This window comes from Carassius auratus, chromosome 5 (genome assembly GCF_003368295.1).
Source record: "Carassius auratus strain Wakin chromosome 5, ASM336829v1, whole genome shotgun sequence".
Lineage (NCBI taxonomy): Eukaryota > Metazoa > Chordata > Actinopteri > Cypriniformes > Cyprinidae > Carassius > Carassius auratus.
The window spans coordinates 14,425,302-14,446,132 of NC_039247.1; the positions used below are offsets into that span (position 1 = coordinate 14,425,302).

The following is a 20,831-nucleotide window of genomic DNA, read 5'->3' on the forward strand; positions in this document are numbered from 1 at the left end:
CCAATTTAGTCCCAAGGAGTACTGAAACAGTACACAAGTATACTACTAGAACACTAATATTTGTATACTTGCTACATAAAAAAATATACTTGAACTTTTCTTAAGTATACTCAGTAAAATAAACTTTCAGTTTACTACTTTTTGATAAGGGTAGGGTAGGCCTATACTGTCTAGAGCCAAGTATGGACCTTTGTGCAATTCAAGTTCCTCAAACTCCTCTTTTATCAGTGCTGAACATTAGATGACCCCGGTTCTTTTTGGTCACCACATTTTACCACAGTTTAGATAATCAGCAGCAAAATAAGTATTTTAGATGTGTTTTATATGTTTTGCAACTCAGCGACCCCACACATTTTTATTAACAAGTTTACTGTACCTGCCCACATATGTAAACATCAAACTTAGAGTTTTATATTTAGAAAGTTGTGGTTATAAACTAAAACAAAATAAGAGAAAGAAAAAAGCCAATCTTTATTTCATGCATGTTGATGAGATGAAAATATTGCGATTTCAGCCACCTTACAGCATCTTTTTTTTTTACACTTCATCCTCATAGAACAGATCGTCTAGTAAGTGTCCAAAAGTCCAGTAAGTAACGTTAAGTGTATTCTCCCTTTCCACAATTTTACTGCTGTTTGGCACAATGTGCTCATGGTCAAATGTGTGATGATCATGAACCACCATTAAAATGCTGACTTGATACCTACAGAGAGGAAAAAATATATGCAATTATTTTATATTCAGGTATGCAACAATTTTTTTTAACCTTTAATTTAGCTGAGCATGCTGCCCCTGAGTTCTAGTGTAAGACCAAGTCACGCTCATGTTTTCAAACATGTATGTCTTACTTTATATGTGGAACGTAACAGCAGATGTTAGTTAGACAAAATGTTAATTACTGAAAAGAAAAGGGGGGGGGGGGCAGATTTCTGTGCACTTCATAAAAACAGCAGCCGTTGTTGATGTTTTACCACACACTAACCACACGATGTCCTCAGAGTCCTAACTTTGGCACACAGACGCACTGAACGATTGTGAACGTTTCTATCTTCCCTTGCGAGGGATGTGGTGTTGTGTTTTTCAAGGGGTAATGGCCGCCTCAGAGTGAAATGGGGACCAGACTGTCCGTCGGCACACGCAGACGCACGCGCGTTCACGTTCACACTCGTGCCTGTTATGATCATGAGGCTTAGCAGGTGGTTTATCCTTGGAAGTCTTTAAGAGGCGGGTGTCTGTCTAGACTTCAGTCACACAAACACATGCACGCGCGCGCACACACCTTTCCAACATGGACGGCTATTTTAAAAAAGACACAGGACACTCATTTCGGTTCTCTCATTCTTTTTTCATCTTTTTTTTTCTTAAATTGGAGTGACATTGTCTTAATCACAGGCAATAATCATTGAGGAATTTCTGAATTCAACAAACATTTCTACTATATCCATACCATACAGTCTCCCATTGCCCACCCAAGCCCAGTATTTCCCTTTTATTCACAGAACTGTACAGTAGCCCACAGCCTATTCACTCTCTTAATGAAACCCCTTTATACACAACTGTAATTTAATGTTTCATAGAATTAGATATACAGAAGAACAGATCAACTTTGCAACTTTACACAGACCCCTGATTGTGCATGTCAGACCCTTTTCCCCAACAATTGCAGGTACTTAAATACAATAAAGGATTATTTTTCTTTTTTAGTATCTTTTTTTTTTCTGGACTATACATAAATAGTCCATACCTACAGTATATATGACCTTGGTTGTATTTCTACACCAGTTAATACCATGTTAATGTTTTCTGGAAAGAAAGTCTGGGGACATACAATTTTATACACAAAATCAGACTCAATAGAATTGTCATTCTGGAAAAAGAAAAATCCCACTGCTAGAATCTTCAAACATAATTTCCACTGTTCTAGAATAAAAAGCATCTTTTACAGCTGCCGTGTGTTAAATAATAGCTAATATAGACAATAAGGCAATCAAAATATAGAAAATAAAAGAGAATAGCCAAACACACATTGCAGTTGGACTGGACAAAGACTGTCTTTGTTTCTGTAATGGTCTACCTATGAGGTGGATTAAAAAGGCATATGTCTGGCTCAGAATGAGAAGTAAACACAGAGGTTAAAACTCGGAAGGGGACTTTATTAAGCCCACTCCACATTATATTCACCACCTGTTGTTGTTCTGTTAGATTTAATCCCTAGTAAAGATTATGAAGCATGTGAACGTTTTGGTGGGAGGTATGCATGTTATCTGTAATCACTAACAACCACTGTATAAGTGATGAGAATTATGAGTATAAATACTTTAAGCAAATGTAACCTCTATTAAACACTTAGAAACACTGCATTGAATGTCACATTTTTACATATAAATGAACCATATAATATGCATAACCTAAGGAAACTCTTATTTTTACATGATAGAAAAGGCATTCATATAAGCACTATAAGGCTTCATGTTGATTCCTGGTAACTGAAGGCAGCTGTTGTACTATGTGAGATATTGAGACTACATTGGCAAAATAGGTGATAGAAAATACGCAGATTGTGCAGGCAAACGAGGAAAATATTGGTTACTAAAAATCTGGTATTAAAAAGCATGTTTTACTTTATGAATTTGGCACTAAAACAGGATCATTTTGTTTTTGCAAGTTACATAAACTACACAAAACAAAATCTAGATTAATTAGAAAATTGCAGAAGCCAACAAAATTAATCGTAAAAGTCAAAACAGGTGTTTAGAAAAAAAGAAAAGAAAAAAATTATGAATCAATAAAAAATAACAACATGCTACGTTTCAAAAAAGCCCATAGCCCAGATGGCAAAAAGATCCCTTGTAAATCTCATTTGTAAATTGCAATACTGAACAAAATAAGCGAAAGCAGAGGAAACTGGGTCACATTCTCTATTATAGGGCAAGTTAAGCATGTGTGTGTGTAAAAGTAAGTTGACTTTAAAAACCAGTCAGAGTATCATCAACAAGTCTGATGGAGAAATTTGGATATCGGCATTTGGCTAAGTGTATGTGTTAAATTCATATAGCAGCTGAGTCTGTGATAACAGAGCTGCATTTGAGGGAGGCACAGTTTTAAATCTGAATGTGAGTGTGTGTGACCAAAATAACCTGGGGATGGGAAGCACTACATTAAAACACAACCCTGGTTATGTGACTAAAGACAATAGGCTATGGACACACACACACACACACACACACACACACACACAGTTTCCATTATATTGATCAGACACCTATCAGTCATCTGATTTTGTGCTCATAGCCATCTGATGCTACTATGCTCAGATAATTAGAAGAAAGAGTGGATAATATGAAGGTGTTTTAGTGTTTATTTGTGTTGAGTCAATAAAGTTTTAATCACACAGCAGTATAGTATATGCAATCAGTTTTGATCTTGCTGTGTGTGTGTGTCCAGATCTTTTTTAGTGTACTGAGGCACAACATGGCTGAGGCTTAGACGACTGATTACACACAAACACACACACACACACACACACACACACACACACACACACACACACACACACACACACAAACACACATTCAAGCACATACACAAATACAGCACAGTAAGGCAATCTGTTTATATAAACCATGGCAAATAAAGCTCTTCCATCTATCCAGTAGTTTTTCTTCACTTCAATTACTTGTGACTTTCTGTCTTTCGACTTTGTTCAGCATAGCGAACACAAAGGAATGGGAAAGCAAAACAAAATAACAGCAACAACAAAAAAACTAAAGCATTTCTTACAGAGCACATTGAGACCTGTGTAAAAATGGCTACAATCAAAAATGAGGCACTTTTCTAAAAAAAAAGTTGTATTTATATATAGATAGATATATTCTCAGTAATATTATGTCTGCTATATATTTTTGATCTATCATTATACTATTTAACATCTCTCTTACAATAATTGAAAGTATGTGGTAGAGGAGAAAAGGAATACCATTGGCTCCTGGTTGGCAGTCAGAGTCGCAGTGGCCCTTCACAAGCGGCTGAAGGACATGTCCATCTCAGTGATGTCTGACGGAAATGAACGATAGTTTTTTGGCACAAATGTAATTTTCAATGGAACCAATGGCAACTAATGAGAGTAAATGTTTTTATGAGGCAAGGGCAGTTACATGTCCACTGCTGAGGGATGTGGAGAATCGCACCATTTTTCAGGACACATCAGGTGCACACACACACACAGACAAACACACTCACGCAGGAAGGACAGGTGCTGACTGGTCCGAAAGCAGGAGCACTTTAACAATCTGCAAAAAGAAAAACAGACAGAGACAGATTAGGCATCAAAAGTACAAATCTAATGACTATTGCAGGTGAGCAGTAAAATAAATACATTAAAATATATTATTATATACACTAACATTCAAAAGTTGGGGTTCAGTTAAAAAAATAAAATAAATAATAATAATAATAACAATAAATAATTTATGATAATAATAAGGAATGTTTCTTGAGGACATTGAAGACTGGAGTAATGGCTACTGAAAATTCAGCTTTGATATCACATGAATAAGTTTAATTTAATTTAAAATACAGGTGTTTTGAAATAGACAATACATTTTAAATTGTAATAATATTTCACAATATTTCCATTTTTTCCCATTTCCAGTTTTTAAATGCAGCATTGAGCATAAGAGACTTCAAAAACATTAAAAAAACCCTGAAAAATTAATTATTTCCACTACTTTTGAATTAGCAAATTTGGCCGGAAAACTTGTTGTGCTTATTTTATCAGAGATTCATTTTTGCCATAAACATCTGGTTTATCTTTTGCCTTTATTAATCTGAATTCTCAAGGCAGCAAACACAAAATGATGTGTTTTCACAGTGCTGCCTTCAGATGTGAGGTCATTAGAGGACACTGGTGCCAGTCTACTGTAGGCCATTACCTACGCAGTCTCATACTCTTAGTCTCAATGTTAAAACAAACAGCATACCAGAGGATAACATAGTCACAGAGGCACCAAACCACTTTCAGTTTAGTCTAGAGACAGGAGACAGTGGGAAAAGATTCAGATACGCACAAACACACACACATACACACATTCAAGCAGCGAAACACACACTTGAAAAATATCTAAAAGGAAACGTAATTAGAAGCTGATCATCACTTAGATTTTTTTTATTCTGTTTACTTGAGAATCTTTCTTTATGTCTATTTCTTCTACTCTCTGTATAAAATCATCAATGAACAGGTCCCATGGGATTTCCACATTTTCATTTATTTATTTATTTACTTTTACCTGGAGTTCTCAATTTCTTATCTTTTTTTCTTCACTGCACTTTTACTGTCAGACATGTTTAGGAAATATCAAAATACTCTATTTCTGTCTTTTTTACTGACAGTATTGCTATACGTGGACTTACACAAATCTGATATCATATCCCGGATGCCCACACACATACACACTCACACATCAGTCTATATGCACAAAAAGGCCAGACAGGTTCACAGTCAAAGATGTAGTGCAGTATGTGAACAGCCTACACTCGAGTGAGAAGCACCTCACACACTGTAAACGCAGCACACAGTGCTCAAGCTGCAAACACTCCTCCCTGTGTAAAAGTGAGAGTGTGCCCACACACTGCAAACACTCCTCCCTGTGAAAGTCGATGTAAGCACACACACACGACAACTGTCTAAAGCCACGGTCACACTGGACTTTGAGCATGTGAAATTTCTATAGACACTGCAGTCGTAATATGATCTCATGCTCCCCATACTTCTATAACACATACAAAATGTACAAATATGCTTCACTTTACTGCAATGCTGCAATCCTGCAGAATTAAAGTTTGTGTTCTTTTAATTCAGCAAAGAGACCATGCTGATCTACTGATGTACTATAGCATTTATAGTTACTTATTATTTCAACCTGGTGAAGGTAAAAATGAGCATAATTGTGACCGTGGACCACAAAACCAGTCTTAAGTCGCTGGGGTATATCCGTAGCAATAGCCAAAAAAGACATTGAATGGGTCAAAATTATTGATTTTTCTTTTACGCGAAAAATCATTAGGATATTAAGTAAAGATCATGTTCTATGAAGATATTTAGCTAAATTCATTTTTGATCAGAAATATGCAATGCAAAGAACTCATTTGGACAAATTAAAAGGTGTTTTTCTCAACATTTTTGCACCCTCAGATTCCAGACATTCAAATAGTTGTATCTCGGCTAAATATTGACCATAAATAAACCATACATCAATGGAGAGTTTATTTATTCAGCTTTCAGATTTTGTGATCCAGGGTAACATATACGCATATATAAAAAATTCTTGCCTTGCTTCAACTGACAATGCTTCCAGCATCCCTCCACCACAACAATAGCCTACTACCTCTAATTATTAACAATTGAATGTTAGGTCATTCAAGAAATATAGACAACGCTTTTCCTTTACAGTTTCTTTTGGTGCAAGTCTAATAGGAAGATTCAAATGAATCAAGTCTTAAATGTTCCTGAAGCAACAATACAACAAATAAAGTGAGTTCAACTAAGCTCAATATCCCGTTAATCATATGAAGCTGTAGTACATAATTGGGACACACAAATGGTGGTAATGAAAATATTCCACCTCTATGCTAAAGTACAGAGTGAATAGATCATTTCTTTACATGCAAACATGCACACAGTGTGACTCATGAAAATAACTTGGAGGACTGAAAAGACAACACATCCAGTTGTCTATAATAAATTGCTAGATCATTTGACTATAATCTGGATCACAACGTTGCTTCTCCATCCTGAATTGGTGGCTTCCTCCTTTTCTCTCTAACAGACCAACACTGTCATTGCCAAATATAGAAAACAGACATGAGTGAGGCAAGCTCAAAGACACATAGGCTAGGACAGATGTGTGTGTGTCTGCATATGCTAGTGGAGAGAGAGACACATAGAGAGTGGTTTGCATGTGTTTGGGTCTGTTTATGTACTGTGGGAGGTGTTTGATTTGTGACAGAGAATGTTGTATGGATCTGTCGCAGAGGACAGAGTGTGACTCAAATGTGAAAGGCCAAGAGAGACAAAACAGGCCTTTGAATCCCCCCCAAAATATGACTTGAACTTAGAATGAATGATCATGTGACACTGAAGACTGGAGTAATGGCTGCTGGAAATGCAGCTTTGCAGGAACATTAAATATAACTGTTTTGACTATATTTTTGATCCAATAAATGCTGCTGTTTAGCATAAGCGACTTCACACTCGTTGTTGATCCACATGATCATTGTGCAGAAATAAAGACACACAATAATTGTCAAGACATTTCTAAATAGAAGAAAGAAAATATTTTAGCTGTGTATATAACAGGTAAAATAAAGGGAATAAAAGAACAGTGCACAAAATGACAACATTGTCTCCATCAGCGATGCCATGTCATCTCTCAGTACAAATGCTAATTTGTGACATCACTAGTAGTAGACAGGGTGCATGGCATGCTTCTTGGAAGAGTCCTACATATTTGCTGTATATGTGAGTGAACTGGCCAGCTGCCACCTTCACCTTACTGTATAAAATGCCACAGACTCTCGAGTCTAGAGCAATGAAATGAATCCAACAATACACACAATCTCTCTCTTCCAACCTTACTATACCAGCATTCTAAGACACTCATTACAACTCACTATTTCTCATCCCAACTATCAGTCTACCTGTGCCTCCTGCTCTGAGTGCATACACATGAGTGAGTGTTTGTGTGTGACAGTATGTGTGTGTGTGAATGGTTTGTTAACAGCAGACAGATCAATTGGCTCTGCTCTCGGTACACCCACTTGAGTTAACCATAATCTCTCTCCCTGCAGACAAGCACCTACCCACACACATATACCCATATTCATACACACACACACACACACACACATACACACACACACAAACACACTTTCTCCTAGACACACACACACACATACTGTATATATATATCAGAGATGGGACCAAGTCACACATGTGCAAGTCTCAAGTAAGTCTCAAGTCTTAACCTTCAAGTCTCAAGTAAGTCCCAAGTATTTTTTTCTTGGGCAAGTCAAGTCAAGTCAAGTCACAAGCTATGTCAAGTCAAGTCCAAGTCAAGTCACCTTAATATTGTTGTTTTACCTGCAGAATCTTATCTTAATAAAGTTAAAAGACAAGATATAAGTAACTGTAAGTAAATTAAAATAATTTGGATTTGCATTGTAAATACTCATGTTCAGTAAAATACATCATGGAATCAAACAAAATTGTAACTTCCTAAAATTATTTATTTTTCACTTCTGCCAACAGTGTTTGAAATGTTTTACATTTTCAACATTGAGTCCATAAAACAAATAACAGCTAAACACCCAACAGACTCCTCTCTGAACACCTCTCTCTCTCTCTCTCTCTCTCTCTCTCTCTCAAACACAGTTTACATACAACATTAAACTTTGTTACAGTTCTCCTCTCTCTCTCTCTCTCTCTCTCTCTCACACACACACACACACACACACTCTCTCTCTCTCTCTCAGTATAGAATATAAATATGACGTATTTTCAGTTGTTTCATACTTTTTTGTTATGTACAGTACAGACCAAAAGTTTGGACACACCTTCTCATTCAAAGAGTTTTCTTTATTTTCATGACTATGAAATTTGTAGATTCACACTGAAGGCATCAAGGGCTATTTGAGCAAGAAGGAGAGTGATGGGGTGTGTATATATATGTATATGTGTGTGTGTGTGTGTGTGTGTAATGTGCACTTCTCATGATTGGGTAATCGCGGCAGCTACATTTGTTTTTCTGATTAATTGTTTTGCTCTATGAGAAAGACAAGGTAACAAAATATTCGGGGCTTATGCCCCCTTAGCCCAGCCCTAGCGCCGCCCCTGGAATGCGTTTTTTTGACGGCCTGCTAGCGGATCATTAGGGGCCGTTCACATCACGTCTTTTGCGCGCGCAAGTTCGCTATTTCCAATGTAGGCGCGCGCAATGCCGCAAGCGCACCGCAGGTCATGTGACAATAACTAACCAATCAGCTTCATCCTTTCCCGTATCAACGTTGAAATCTCAGCTAAGATGAAGGAACAGCTGTTCATAGCTGTATATGGATTGCCATTTTGAAATGAATTTAGTAGCAGAGCTACTGCGAGCGATTTTTAGTGCTGCAAATCCATTTATCCTTTGCTGAAATTTCCGCGTCTCCATTGAGAGAGAGCGTGTCATGGATGCTTAGCAACGACAGACGCCCCAGGAGCACTTCTGCCCGAGCGCTTTGGAAAGAAGGAGAAAGCGGCGCACCCAGCGTTTTCCACGCGTTTTTAGGCGCGAATTATTGAAGACAAAAGCGATGACCGTCGGTAACCCTCAGGCTGACATGTTGATGTGATGTGATATCTGATTTAAGTGGGCGTGGTGTGTGTAAGGTAGAGAGGGCATGACTGATGATAGTGTCCTGATCCAGTCTCGACGCTATTCTCAGCCTGCGCTCCAGCTGAGTAATCAACTTTATTTTAAAAAATAATTTATATATTTTATATTCAAACTGAAAACATTATGTGATTAACACTCAAGTCATTCAAGTCATCGTGTCTCAAGTCAAGTCAAGTCCCGAGTCTTTAACTTCCAAGTCCGAGTCAAGTCTCAAGTCCTAAAAATAGCGACTCGAGTCCAAGTCACCAAGTCACAAGTCCCCATGTCTGATATATATATATATATATATATATATATATATATATATATATATATATATATATATATATATATATATATATATATGTATATGTAGATGGTGTTTGCTTAACATATATGGCATCGGTTTCCACTGACAGTCTTATACAGACAGTGTCTAGAATGAAATGTATTTTCAGGGTTTCAAAGATGAATTAAAAAATGTATTGACTTACTGTCCATTATGGAAGGCATGTGCAAAAAACATGTTGTAAATTATCCCTGGATTTCTAAAATCCACTTAATCACTAAAATTAAGCAATATTTACTAGAACATTTGTAGAATATTTACATAATAAAAAATTATAATAATTGACAGGATCAGATGCACAAGCACCAGCCTAAGAACTATGGGCAACCTAACAAGACTTAGCATTAATAATTTCATAATCATTTATTGACAGCTATACACAAGCAAAATCTTACTTTCCTGCACAGTCTAGGGCCAACATGCTCAGTGATTCTCAAATAATCCTGAAGACCTTGATTAGCTGGTTCAGGTGTTTGATGAGGATGGCCACACAAGGTGTAAAATATGGACACTTTTCACATTCCCAGGGTTTTTGGTCATAGTGTAAACTCCTAGTGGTGAATGGAAACTACAACACGTGTGTATTTCCATTCCCATTTGCTTCAATAGCAAAAGAAAAATCCACAATAGCATTTCTATGACTTTCCAATGGAGGAAAAATTTAAGTTGACTACAGTGTTCAGGGGAGAGAAATTTGCCATTCCTCCCTCAGCCATTGTGTTAGAAACACTGACATCAGCATTAACTAGTTTTAATTCAATGTAATATAGGTAATAGGTAATATAACACAAAGCATAGTGTTATAAATGTACATAAAATTAAAATAAAACATTTATATAAAACTTTGCTACATTAACTGTGGAACCACATTATTACAGTCTGTGAAAAGGGTCAATCGGCCAATCTCCAGGACCGTGGTGTATTATAACTAATTATTAACACATTATATTTAATAAGAAAAACATGCACGGCAATAGTAACTAGAGCTGCAGGATAAATAGATGTTTTGGTTGAGGGCCTGTGACTATCAGTCTAGATTTTACACCTTGACTCCAATGAGCACGTATATATGTATGTGTGGGATGCTGTCAAAGACTTGGAGAGGACGGTGCTGAATCTCTGGCTGACAAGCACAGACTGAGAGACAAAGACAGACAAGCAGGGGGGAGAAAACGACAACATTCTCATTAGTATCACTAAGGAAACGAAACGGATGAGTCTTCCTTTGACGTAGGACAAATCAAACATCCAAAATAAGCATCAAATCTTTTTTCTTCCACTACAAAAGCACATTTTTTAATGTCTTATAAAGTTTTAGGCTTCAAATGGAATAAACAAGGCTTGAAATATAACCTTGTATAAGCATGTATATTAGCAGTACAGTCAAATTGTTCAGTCAACAGTACAGCATTAAATTCAATTAGAGAACATTCAATTAGTGAATATCAACTATAACAGTGATGTTGCGATTCAGTAAATAACAACTTAAATTTCAGTCTGTTCCTGAGGAAATACTTTAAAGGTGTTACACTGACATTAAAGGATTAGTTCAATTCCAGAATAAAAATTTCCTGATAATTTACCCACCTGCATGTCATCCAAGACGTTCTTATCTTTCTTTCTTAATCACAAAGAAATAACATTCCAGGATTTTCTCCATATAATGGACTTCAATGGTGGCCAACGGGTTGAAGGTCCAAATTGCAGTTTCAGTGCAGCTTCAGAGAGCTCTACATCTTATTTAGTAAAACGATCTGTTATTTTCTTTAAAAAAAAACATTAAATGGATATACATTTTAACCACAAATGCTCGTCGGGAAGATCCTGGAATATTTTCCTCAAAAACCTTAATTTCTTTGCAACTGAAGACAGAAGACATGAACATCTTGGATGACATGGGGGTGAGTAAATTATAAGGATTTTTTAATTCTGCAAGTGAACTAATTCTTTAATTATTCACTTCTCAAATATTATTTAGCATGGGATAGTTGGATAGTGGATAGTTCACTCAAAAATGAAAATCACCACATGGTTTACTCACCCTCAAGCCATCCTAGGTATATAAACATTTCATAAGAAAAATGTCCTGGCTCTTCCAATCTTTATAATGGCAGTGAATGGATGTTGCTATTCGATAGTCCAAAAGAAGTCCAATAAAGTGCATCCATCCATCATAAAATGTACTCCACACAGCTCTGATGCATTTTTATAAGAAAAATATCCATATTTAAAACTTTATAAACCTGAGAAGTTGCGAAAACAGAAGATCAGAGGAGAGAGCAAAACAAAATATCTGCTATCCGCTGGATGCCACTCTCTCGTATATAGACGTACAAAAGTTAGCAGAAGATTATGGTTTATGGTTTTAAATATGGGTATTTGTCTTACACAAATGCATGATCGATTCACTTCATAAGGCCTTCATTATATCCTGGAGCCATGTGAGGCACTTTTTATATTATGGATGCACTGTATTTTTCTTCAAAATCTTTACCACCATTCACTGCCATTATAAAGCTAGAAAGAGCCAGGGCATTCTTTAAATGAAACTCCAATAGTATTCATCTGATGAAGAAAGTCATACACATAGGTTGGCTTGAATGTGAGTAAATCATTTTTGGGTGAACAATCCTTTTAAGCCACATTATTATTACTATAAAACTACATTTTCTCTATTTATCACTGTACTTGTAAATGTATTATTTAAATTAATTGTAAATTAATTTGATGGTTTGAAAATATCTGTGCAAGTTTAAGGCTTTAAGATGACAGAATTCTAAGCCAACATTATTTACTATGTTGTAAAATGATGAAAGACATCTTGTGATCACTGCACTATTTGTATTGAGATGCAGAATAGGCCTTTGAATAGAATGACACTGTTCTTTAGTAAGAGGTTTTGCTTCATCAGGTCCAATAAGGTTGCAGGATCAGATGTAGACTACAAAGACCTTCTTCAACACTCATACAACAGAAAAAAAATATATACAAACCATAAGATGCAAAATCAGCACATGAAAGCAGTTTTCAAAAGGAGAGCAAAGATTTGTACTTTTACAACAAATATGCATTCAGACAAAAACATACTGATCCTAAACTTCTGCCCTATGAGAGGTGTGTTACTGGGAAGAGTTACACTGAGGACAAATCAGATTTTTTTTCTCCATTAACTGATGATAATTTTAGCTGGGTAATGTAATGCATCACTGCACATGCACAAAACTCACACATACAGTACACTGCCATGCATTAATGCTGGTGTGTGTAAATGCCCTCCTTCAGGTCCACTATAAAGGAATGTATTCTCCTCTAGACTAGATTACAGCTCTTCTGACCAACAGCAACCTGCCTGTCTAGACAGCTTCGGGTCGTAGCAGATTCCCCTTTTCTTAGCACCACTGTGGTGACTGGGTTTGTATGAGGTAAAGCCTTCAGAGCGTCACTTTGAGTCACACAATACCTGCATTGACGATCTGACTCCTTGTCTGTCTCTGTTAATCTTTCATTGTCTATCAAGTCACAACCTTACTGTCTTTCAGAGACCACATACTCTCTGTTAGTCCATTCTTTTGCTTTCTGGTGTCATCTATCTTTTAACCACTAAAAACCTTTCTTTATCTTTCATACTATTCGTCTTACACAATTTCCACCCCCGCACACTTTCCACCCTGATGCTAAGTAGTTTAAGTAAGATGGTTTTTAGCACGTTTATCAAGCCTAACACTGAAGTAAATTGTGAAGTCAAGGATACACCTTGACATTTCTTTCTTTTTAAAAGTTTTGGACTAGGCTAAATCCATTTTTTCTACAAATCTGAGTTATTGAAGATGGGTCTCTTACTCAAAATAGACACAACTTAGCAACCACATAGAAATGCCCTAGTAACACCCTAGCATTGTGACACTTTTGAATGGGCAAGCACCACTCACCTGTTCTACAGAAAATAGATTAAAAAGTTGAAATTGAAGTGTACAGTTTCAGTGGCAGCTGCAGCACCAAAAATGGCACTTTACAAAGCACTTCCTATATATTGTTTGAAAAATACACTACCATCCAAAAGTCGTCAGCCATTAGTATTTCACCAACAATAACAACAACAACAAAAGTTTTGAGCCAGTTATTTCTATATTTTGCTGTAGTGTGTCAGTAGAAAATATAAGTTTACATTTCCAAACTTTCTTTTGCCGTTAATTGTAATATAAATATCGTGAGAACAGCCAGTGCTCCACACAGAGATCTGATCTCACCATTATCGAGTCCGTCTGAAATAACTTGAAGAAACAGAGAACTAAGACAGACTAAATGTAGACAAATTGTGGCAGCTCCAAGATGCTTGAAGAAACCTACCTGCAAAGCTACGGTAATGTGAAAAGGCACTTGTGTAAAAATACTGTAAAATGATGATGCTTTCAAAAATAATGTAGTAAATGGATTTTATTTATCAAGGTGACCACCCTTTGCAATTAAAACAGCTTTTGTCCTCAGTGCATTTGTGCATAGGTTTCTAGCTTTGCAGGTAGGTTTCTTCAAGTGTCTTGGAAACGTTGCCACAGTTCTTTTGGATTTAGTCTTCTGGATCTCAGTTTTTTCTGATTCATCATGTTGTCCATACAAAAATCCCACTGATTTATTACAATTGATGCAAAAGGAATGTTTGGAAATGTACAGATAAAACTGATATTTCCTACTGACATACAACAGCAAAAGAGAGAAAATTCTTATACGTTTTTTTTTTTGGTGAAAATACTAACTGCCTAAGAGTTTTGCAAAGTAGTGTAGGTAATCTCACCCTCAAAACCTTTGGTTGAATCAGTGTTGCTATGTTGGGCTCCTCAAACAATCAATGTTGAATGCATCACAGAGCCACAGTGTTTAAATATTTTGGAGAAATCAACACAGAGAGAAAGAGAAGAGAGATGAGTAGAAGCAGAACCACATTCAGGAACATTTTCAGCAAGACTGAAGTTAAATAGCCATAATTATCTACAATCACAGTGAGTTAAATATATATGCGGATACAGGGCTGCTCAGAGGTATCCCTTATAAACACTTAGACAAGCCACAGATATGCTATATTCTCTATCCACACACAGGCACAAACATGCATACTGTATGTCTGTACTCACACTGCCCTTACCATGCACTCATGAACTTTAACAAACAAGCACACACTCACAACCAACAACCTAAATGATCTTAGGTACTTTAAAATACTTTAACGCAAAAGTTGTCTGATTCTTCTTACACTCAGCCTCCTCTTCCCTGATGGAACCAGGCAGAGAGCAGTCCAAATACAGAACTAGGCCTGCTTACGATATTTACTATTGTTCGATAACAAAAAGAAAGATAGGAGAGAGGCCCCAAAATAACCCTTGAAAAGCCCATCACAATCACTGCGTGAGCCTCAGCAGGAAATATTTTAAATTTCCAACACAAATATACTGAATAACAAATAAAAAAATGGCATCATTCTGTCTTGGATGAAAAACAGTATGTTGACCAATGATATTGTGACTTTATGGCCTTTATAATTCTTCTTCAATGAGATAAGGATTCAAAAAAAAAGAAAAATTGAGCAGTGACACAACTGTCCATTTTCAGTAGTCACATCATGGCTTTTTGGTTAGAATGTAAAAACACTAGAGATTAATACTTTAAAAAGACAAATGCTAACAGTATGGAGAAGCAAACATATGAATTGGGCTTTAGGAATGCAGTAAATAGGTTTTTGGTAAAAGAACAATGTTTTTACCTTTGCTGTCCTTCCTGCTGCTCTGATGAACTCTCAATTCATCTGATTTAACGAAATCAATGCTGGCATATGTGTTGATGCTGGAGCTAGGATTTCCTCCTGCTCCACCCAATACCCCAGTTAACCCTCCTACTCCAGGAGAGAAAAATGAATGAGGTCCAGTGTGTCCATCCACACTGGTTTGATTCTCCTTACTGACCAAGTCCAAATCAATGTAGTTCAGGCCTTGTTCCAGGGTTAAGGAAGATGCCTGAGCAGCAGGGAGATTTGCTACTCCAGAACTGGCACACTGTGGAGAGGGTGGCTGATTATTAGACCAAAGGTTGCTCTCTAATCCTTGCTGTCGTGTTGGACCAGCAGGTAGTGTTTCAGAAAAAGGACAAGGGGAAGCAGAGGGGGAGAGGGGGTGAGTTGGGGGAGTGATGAATGTCTCTGAGCGATGCCGCCTTCTTGCTGTTGATTCCGCCCTGACTAGACGGGCACCCTGATCCACGTTTGAAAAAGCCTTGGGTGAAGGGAAATTCATGTTATGCTCCTGCTCCATGGAGGATGGCAGAGCTGTTTGGCCAGCTTTTGGTGACTTGGATGTTGTATCTGCAACCAATCCAAATTTCATCTCAGTATAGTCTGTAAAAGGAGCAGCAGCCACATCTGTAGATGTCAAGCCTGTCATACTGAGTCCCATTTCCGGTTCTTGTTCTACTTGAGGAGCTCTGATGATCTCCTCTCTGACCTTTGGGGCAGGTTTAAAAGAAGAGAGGGTAGTGAGAGAAGAAGGTGAGTTACCTAAGTCCATGTTTACATATTCAGACGATAAAGAGATGGAGGTGGAGAGGGGTGCGGAGAAGCTCCGAGGAAGGTTTGCAGATCCACCTTGACATGTCTGTGGCCGGTGAAAGGCTCTTTGATGTCCTTGTGTCATAGAGTTCCCTGGCTCAGCTGTAGTCTTCCCCTTCTTATGTCCTCCTCGGTCACCCTTATATACAATGCTCACATACTCTCCAGGGCTCTGGGATGCAGTTGAGAGCAAAGTCTCTCTGACTCTCGGCAGCGTATTGGCTTTGGACACATCCACAAAAAAAGTAGATGACTTCCTTGACTGTAAATGACCCTGTTTCTGAACACCTGGCCCACATCTCTGCTGGTGATGGTGTTGGGCTGAAACTTTGGGGTGAGCCCCCCCTACCCTGTGTCCTGCACCCAACCTAGTTGCTCTTCCCACTCCACCAACAGACAATGACCTGTCCTCAAGGCTTTCACTGCTAGCTGAACTAGAGGAAAAAGATGATGATGACAGAGAGAGTTGTCCACCACCACCTGAGCCCACAGGTGTGTCCCCTCCACAATGGTAACCACTATGCCCAACTTTTCCTCCTGCTTCACCTCTACCCATACAAACCCTCTCCAGATTATCCTCAAAACGGGTTGAGAGGGCAGTGTGTTTGTATGAACGAGGCAGCGAAAAATAAGAATAAACCATCTTTGGCTGCAGTGGTTGCTGCTCTGGGTGTGATGGAGGAGTACTGCAAGCTGACCTGGCACATATAGGTGACATGTTCATGTAGTCGCTGCCTGCCCGACTCTCCATGCTGCCCCTGCTGCCCCAAATGCTTCCACTTAAGCCATGTAAGTCTGGTGAACAGCTGCTGTTAGGAGACATCATCACGTAGCCCTCATTGATGGGTAGGCGGATGTGCTGAGGGGGTGAGACACTACTGTTGGGGGTCATTGCCATGTATTCATCTCCACCCTTTGGCACTACATCTGAACCAGTAACTGACAGTGACAATGAAGCAGGAGGAGCCGTAACACCTGGTAGCATAGACATGTATCCACTATCAATTGAGGAGTCTTCAGGCCCCCCTTTAGTACTGACACCTTTATCTGCTGAGTTTTCCTGCACTAATGATGTTGTAGCTGAACCCCCTGAGCCTCGGCGAGATGTGAAAGACTCTCTACTTGCACTGCGTGACATCACTGCATAGTCCTCTTCATCCTCTTCTTCTTCCTCCCTGCGGCGTGGGACCAAACGCTCTTGGGTAGAGATGGGGGGTAGGGAAGCACGCTTGCTGAGCAGCCTGCGCTCAGCCTCACACTCGCGACTAGATGAACGACGTAGAATCCTGCGTCCATGAACTCGTTTGTGAGACCCTTCTCGGTGACCCATCAGGATATAACTGGCTCCACCTTCAACAAGAGTAGCAGGTACTCCTGCGGCTAGCAGGGAGTGCTCTCCGGGGCTGGAGCCATACTCATCTGATGAACCATAATCACTGGGTGATCCTGACATGGACACTCTCTGAGGAATTCGAGCATAAGTGCAGATGGGCATTGTTCCAAAGACAGCTCCACCCAACCCACATTCTGACCCATGACCCGAACTGGATGAGAGACTGGGGGCTGGGGAAGGTGCAGGGTTAGGGGTGTATCGTGCTAGGCTGAGGGTGATCTTTGCTGGAGTGGGTGCTCGTGTAGGTTTAGGCCTCAGGGTTGGGGTAGTTGAGCAGGAAGAACCATTGAGACTCGGACTTGTGCTGAGTGCTGTTGCTCTCCCCCCTCCATCATCTGTACGTGCCCCAATGCTTGCTGTTCGTGACCTAGAGAATCCGTGCCGTGGAGTAGGAGACGTATTGCTGTTGGAGACTCCAGGGGTTTCAGTTCTAGCCCGTCTGGAAAAGCCAACCTGTGATGGTGGCAGATTTGGGTGGTGTCGTCTAGAAGGTACACTGATAGGGTTAGAGGCAGTTCCTCCTCCACAGCTTACACCAACAGTCTGGGATTTGCTTCTTTGACGAAACTCTTCGCTCAGAGCCTTCATAGCCTCAAGAAGGGTCTCATGCATGTTCTGCGCCACCACTGAATCCTCTACTTGCATCCAGAATTCTCCAGGACCCGTCATGGAAGAACGACCCACTTCAATGAAAAAGAAGTTCTCTGAGTGGCCACAGCGTCGCACATTCATCAACTGCAGGACCACAGCTGCAACATCAGAGTTGAGTTTGACAAAGTTGACTGTTTTGTCTGTCAAGCAAAGTCGGTAGATTCCCACTAGATTCCTGGCTTGGCCCAAACCTTTAGGCCAGACTTTAACTTGCCAGACCTCCTTAAAGGCAGGGCCAGGGGAAGGCAGTCCACAGTCTCCTCCACTGCCACACTCATCGGGAGTCTTACCTATAGATATAAAATAAAATAAAAATTATCAATAAATATGCATATTTGAGGGAATTTTAATGTAAAGTGTGTTTTGCACTATGTTGATTGTGTATATCTATCTACTTGATAATCATAATTAAAAATTAAAATTCTAACTTCAAATAATATATATTTTTTTCATATAGCACACCATTAGCTGAAGGAAGTTTTGTGTTATTAATGTTATGATTAGTGCCTTTTCTATCTTATTAACAGAACAGCCATTAAAACATCTTTATTAAATATACACACATTTATTTCAATTACTTTATTACCACAAATTATAACATTTTATCCTCACCCAGATTTTTTGTAGGTCAAAAGGGCAAATGTTAATTTGTTACTTTGTGGCAGCATTCAATTCAGAACAAGAAATTAGACCTGTGCCACCCAAAACCAATGAGATCAGGACTCATTTTGACTGATTAGTCTATAATATGCTAACTGGTTCAAACTGATTTTTTTGCATACCATTCGAGTTTGTCTGACCAATGTTGCACTTAAAGATTTTGTAGCCTGCTTGTGAAAACGGAGAAAATTAAAGATGCTCTCCGTGCAGTATAGCGTGATACATGATACAAACACTACAGACAAGTGAATCCATTATAGCCTTTACAGACGCTAATCAAACCGAGGAAGACTTATAAAATCGCTTGCTCGGCAACTAATGACTCCATATCATCACGTTGATGGCCAGCTGTTCAACCCGGTGATCGGTTCATTCAACGGCGGGGTGGGGGGATCGTATTCTACCAAAACACAAGGGATGGGGCAAGAGGAGACCCGTATTCCAATAAACACGCACGGCTGCCGCGGCTCCCCTCCCCGGCAGAATCGCTATGACAGAAATGTAGGTTACACGCACAACCTGCACAAAATGTGTAGAAAAACAAAAACAGTCGTGAACGCTGCTGCAGCGTCCGCCGCACAATGCGCCACTCTTGCGTTACGCACTATAGTAGTTCTGTCTAGTGCTGAGAGCATTTAAATACTGACCATTCCGTATTTCGATTTTCGTTTAAAAATCTAATTGAAATCAAATTACAAATTCGTCAATTTATGAATGTACTGAACGGCTCTGCAAAACATGCACCGCGATCAATTTGGCTGTTTTATTACCGCGTGCGTCCACATTTCCAGGTGTGGTTGCTACATTAAACAGACGGGTGGGGTAGAACATGCATTTGAATCCAAACAGCTTTGCAAATATAGATCCAGTGAAGACAAGGGGGCTCCCATCATCAACGCGCAAGTTGATGGGCAGGTTAAGCAGCTACAACCACCAAGGTCCATGCTGCAGCAATATATGAATGAATTCGACTCAGGGTACAATAATTATTATAATTTAAAGGCTCACATTTACATTGTAGATCCAGCATGGCCTGGTACCATTCGTTTTGGACCTCCTCAGTGTCCGCGGCTATGGCAAAGCTCTCCCCGCGGGTATACAGCACTATCATATGCTTGTTCTTTGAATCTGCCCGTTTGTTGATGTTGAAGCAAGAGTCCAGGGTCACTGCTTTCTTTGGGACTGGTGACTTGCTTCGGAATTTCTTTTCGTTTTCATAATATTCGAGTCTGGCTGGGCCCTGCTCCGAGGCAGCTCGGAGAACGAAAAAACGCCGGTGCATAGATTTCTGTTTGCGGAGATAACCGCTTTTCCGCACGTCTTCATAGCTCTGCTGTTCCATCGCCGTCTGGTTCTCCATTGCTGGGCGAGTTGCTTTTTTTTATCCACCAATTGTCTGCCTAAAATATGTGGTATGTTTTACATTCGTTCATGACAGCAGGAGTTCTCTTCTCTCTCATCATGCAATCTCATCATGCAATCACGCGCCCTCGAGGAGAGCCCAAATAAGCGCTCGAGCTTGTTTTCCTCCTGGTCCAGCTTGTACGGTTGTGTGCAACCAGGCTCCACTGACAGGCGTGCACATGCGGCATACGACGTCTGCACTAGCATGCAATTCTGCTGTGTATCCCTGCAAGCGTACCAGAATTGTTTACTGTACAGCTCTCTTCCGCACACTCAGATGCCCCCCCTCTGACTGTACATCTATGAGACTGGTAAACCCGCTAATGCCAGTTCACGGAGACTGCAGTGATTTCATTGATGTCTAGAGATGGATTC

General features: G+C 39.2%; 1 protein-coding gene across 2 annotated transcripts; it reads right to left on the bottom strand.

Annotated features, from left to right (window-relative positions):
* Window positions 1–1,328: 1,328 nt before the first annotated feature.
* On the bottom strand, window positions 1,329–20,795 carry LOC113077274 (insulin receptor substrate 1-B-like). Of its 2 annotated transcripts, XR_003281288.1 has the most exons (4): window positions 20,061–20,795; window positions 15,512–18,682; window positions 4,155–4,289; window positions 1,329–4,053 (listed from the first exon to the last, which is right to left on the bottom strand). XR_003281288.1 is itself a non-coding variant. In XM_026249703.1 (3 exons), the coding sequence occupies exons 1-3, from the start codon at window positions 20,410–20,412 to the stop codon at window positions 4,282–4,284; spliced, it is 3,531 nt and encodes a 1,176-aa protein (XP_026105488.1). In that variant the 5' UTR covers window positions 20,413–20,795; the 3' UTR covers window positions 1,329–4,281. The 2 variants fall into 2 exon arrangements, 1 of the variants encoding a protein (XP_026105488.1); XM_026249703.1 differs by having other exon boundaries at window positions 1,329–4,289.
* Window positions 20,796–20,831: the final 36 nt, after the last annotated feature.

Bases quoted from the DNA above. Each gene is read 5' to 3' on its own strand.
- LOC113077274 (XM_026249703.1), bottom strand. From the start codon at position 20,412: ATGGAGAACCAGACGGCGATGGAACAGCAGAGCTATGAAGACGTGCGG. The intron at 18,683-20,060 runs GTGAGCCTTTAA...TTATATCTATAG, and splicing joins GCTGGATCTACAATGTAAAT to GTAAGACTCCCGATGAGTGT.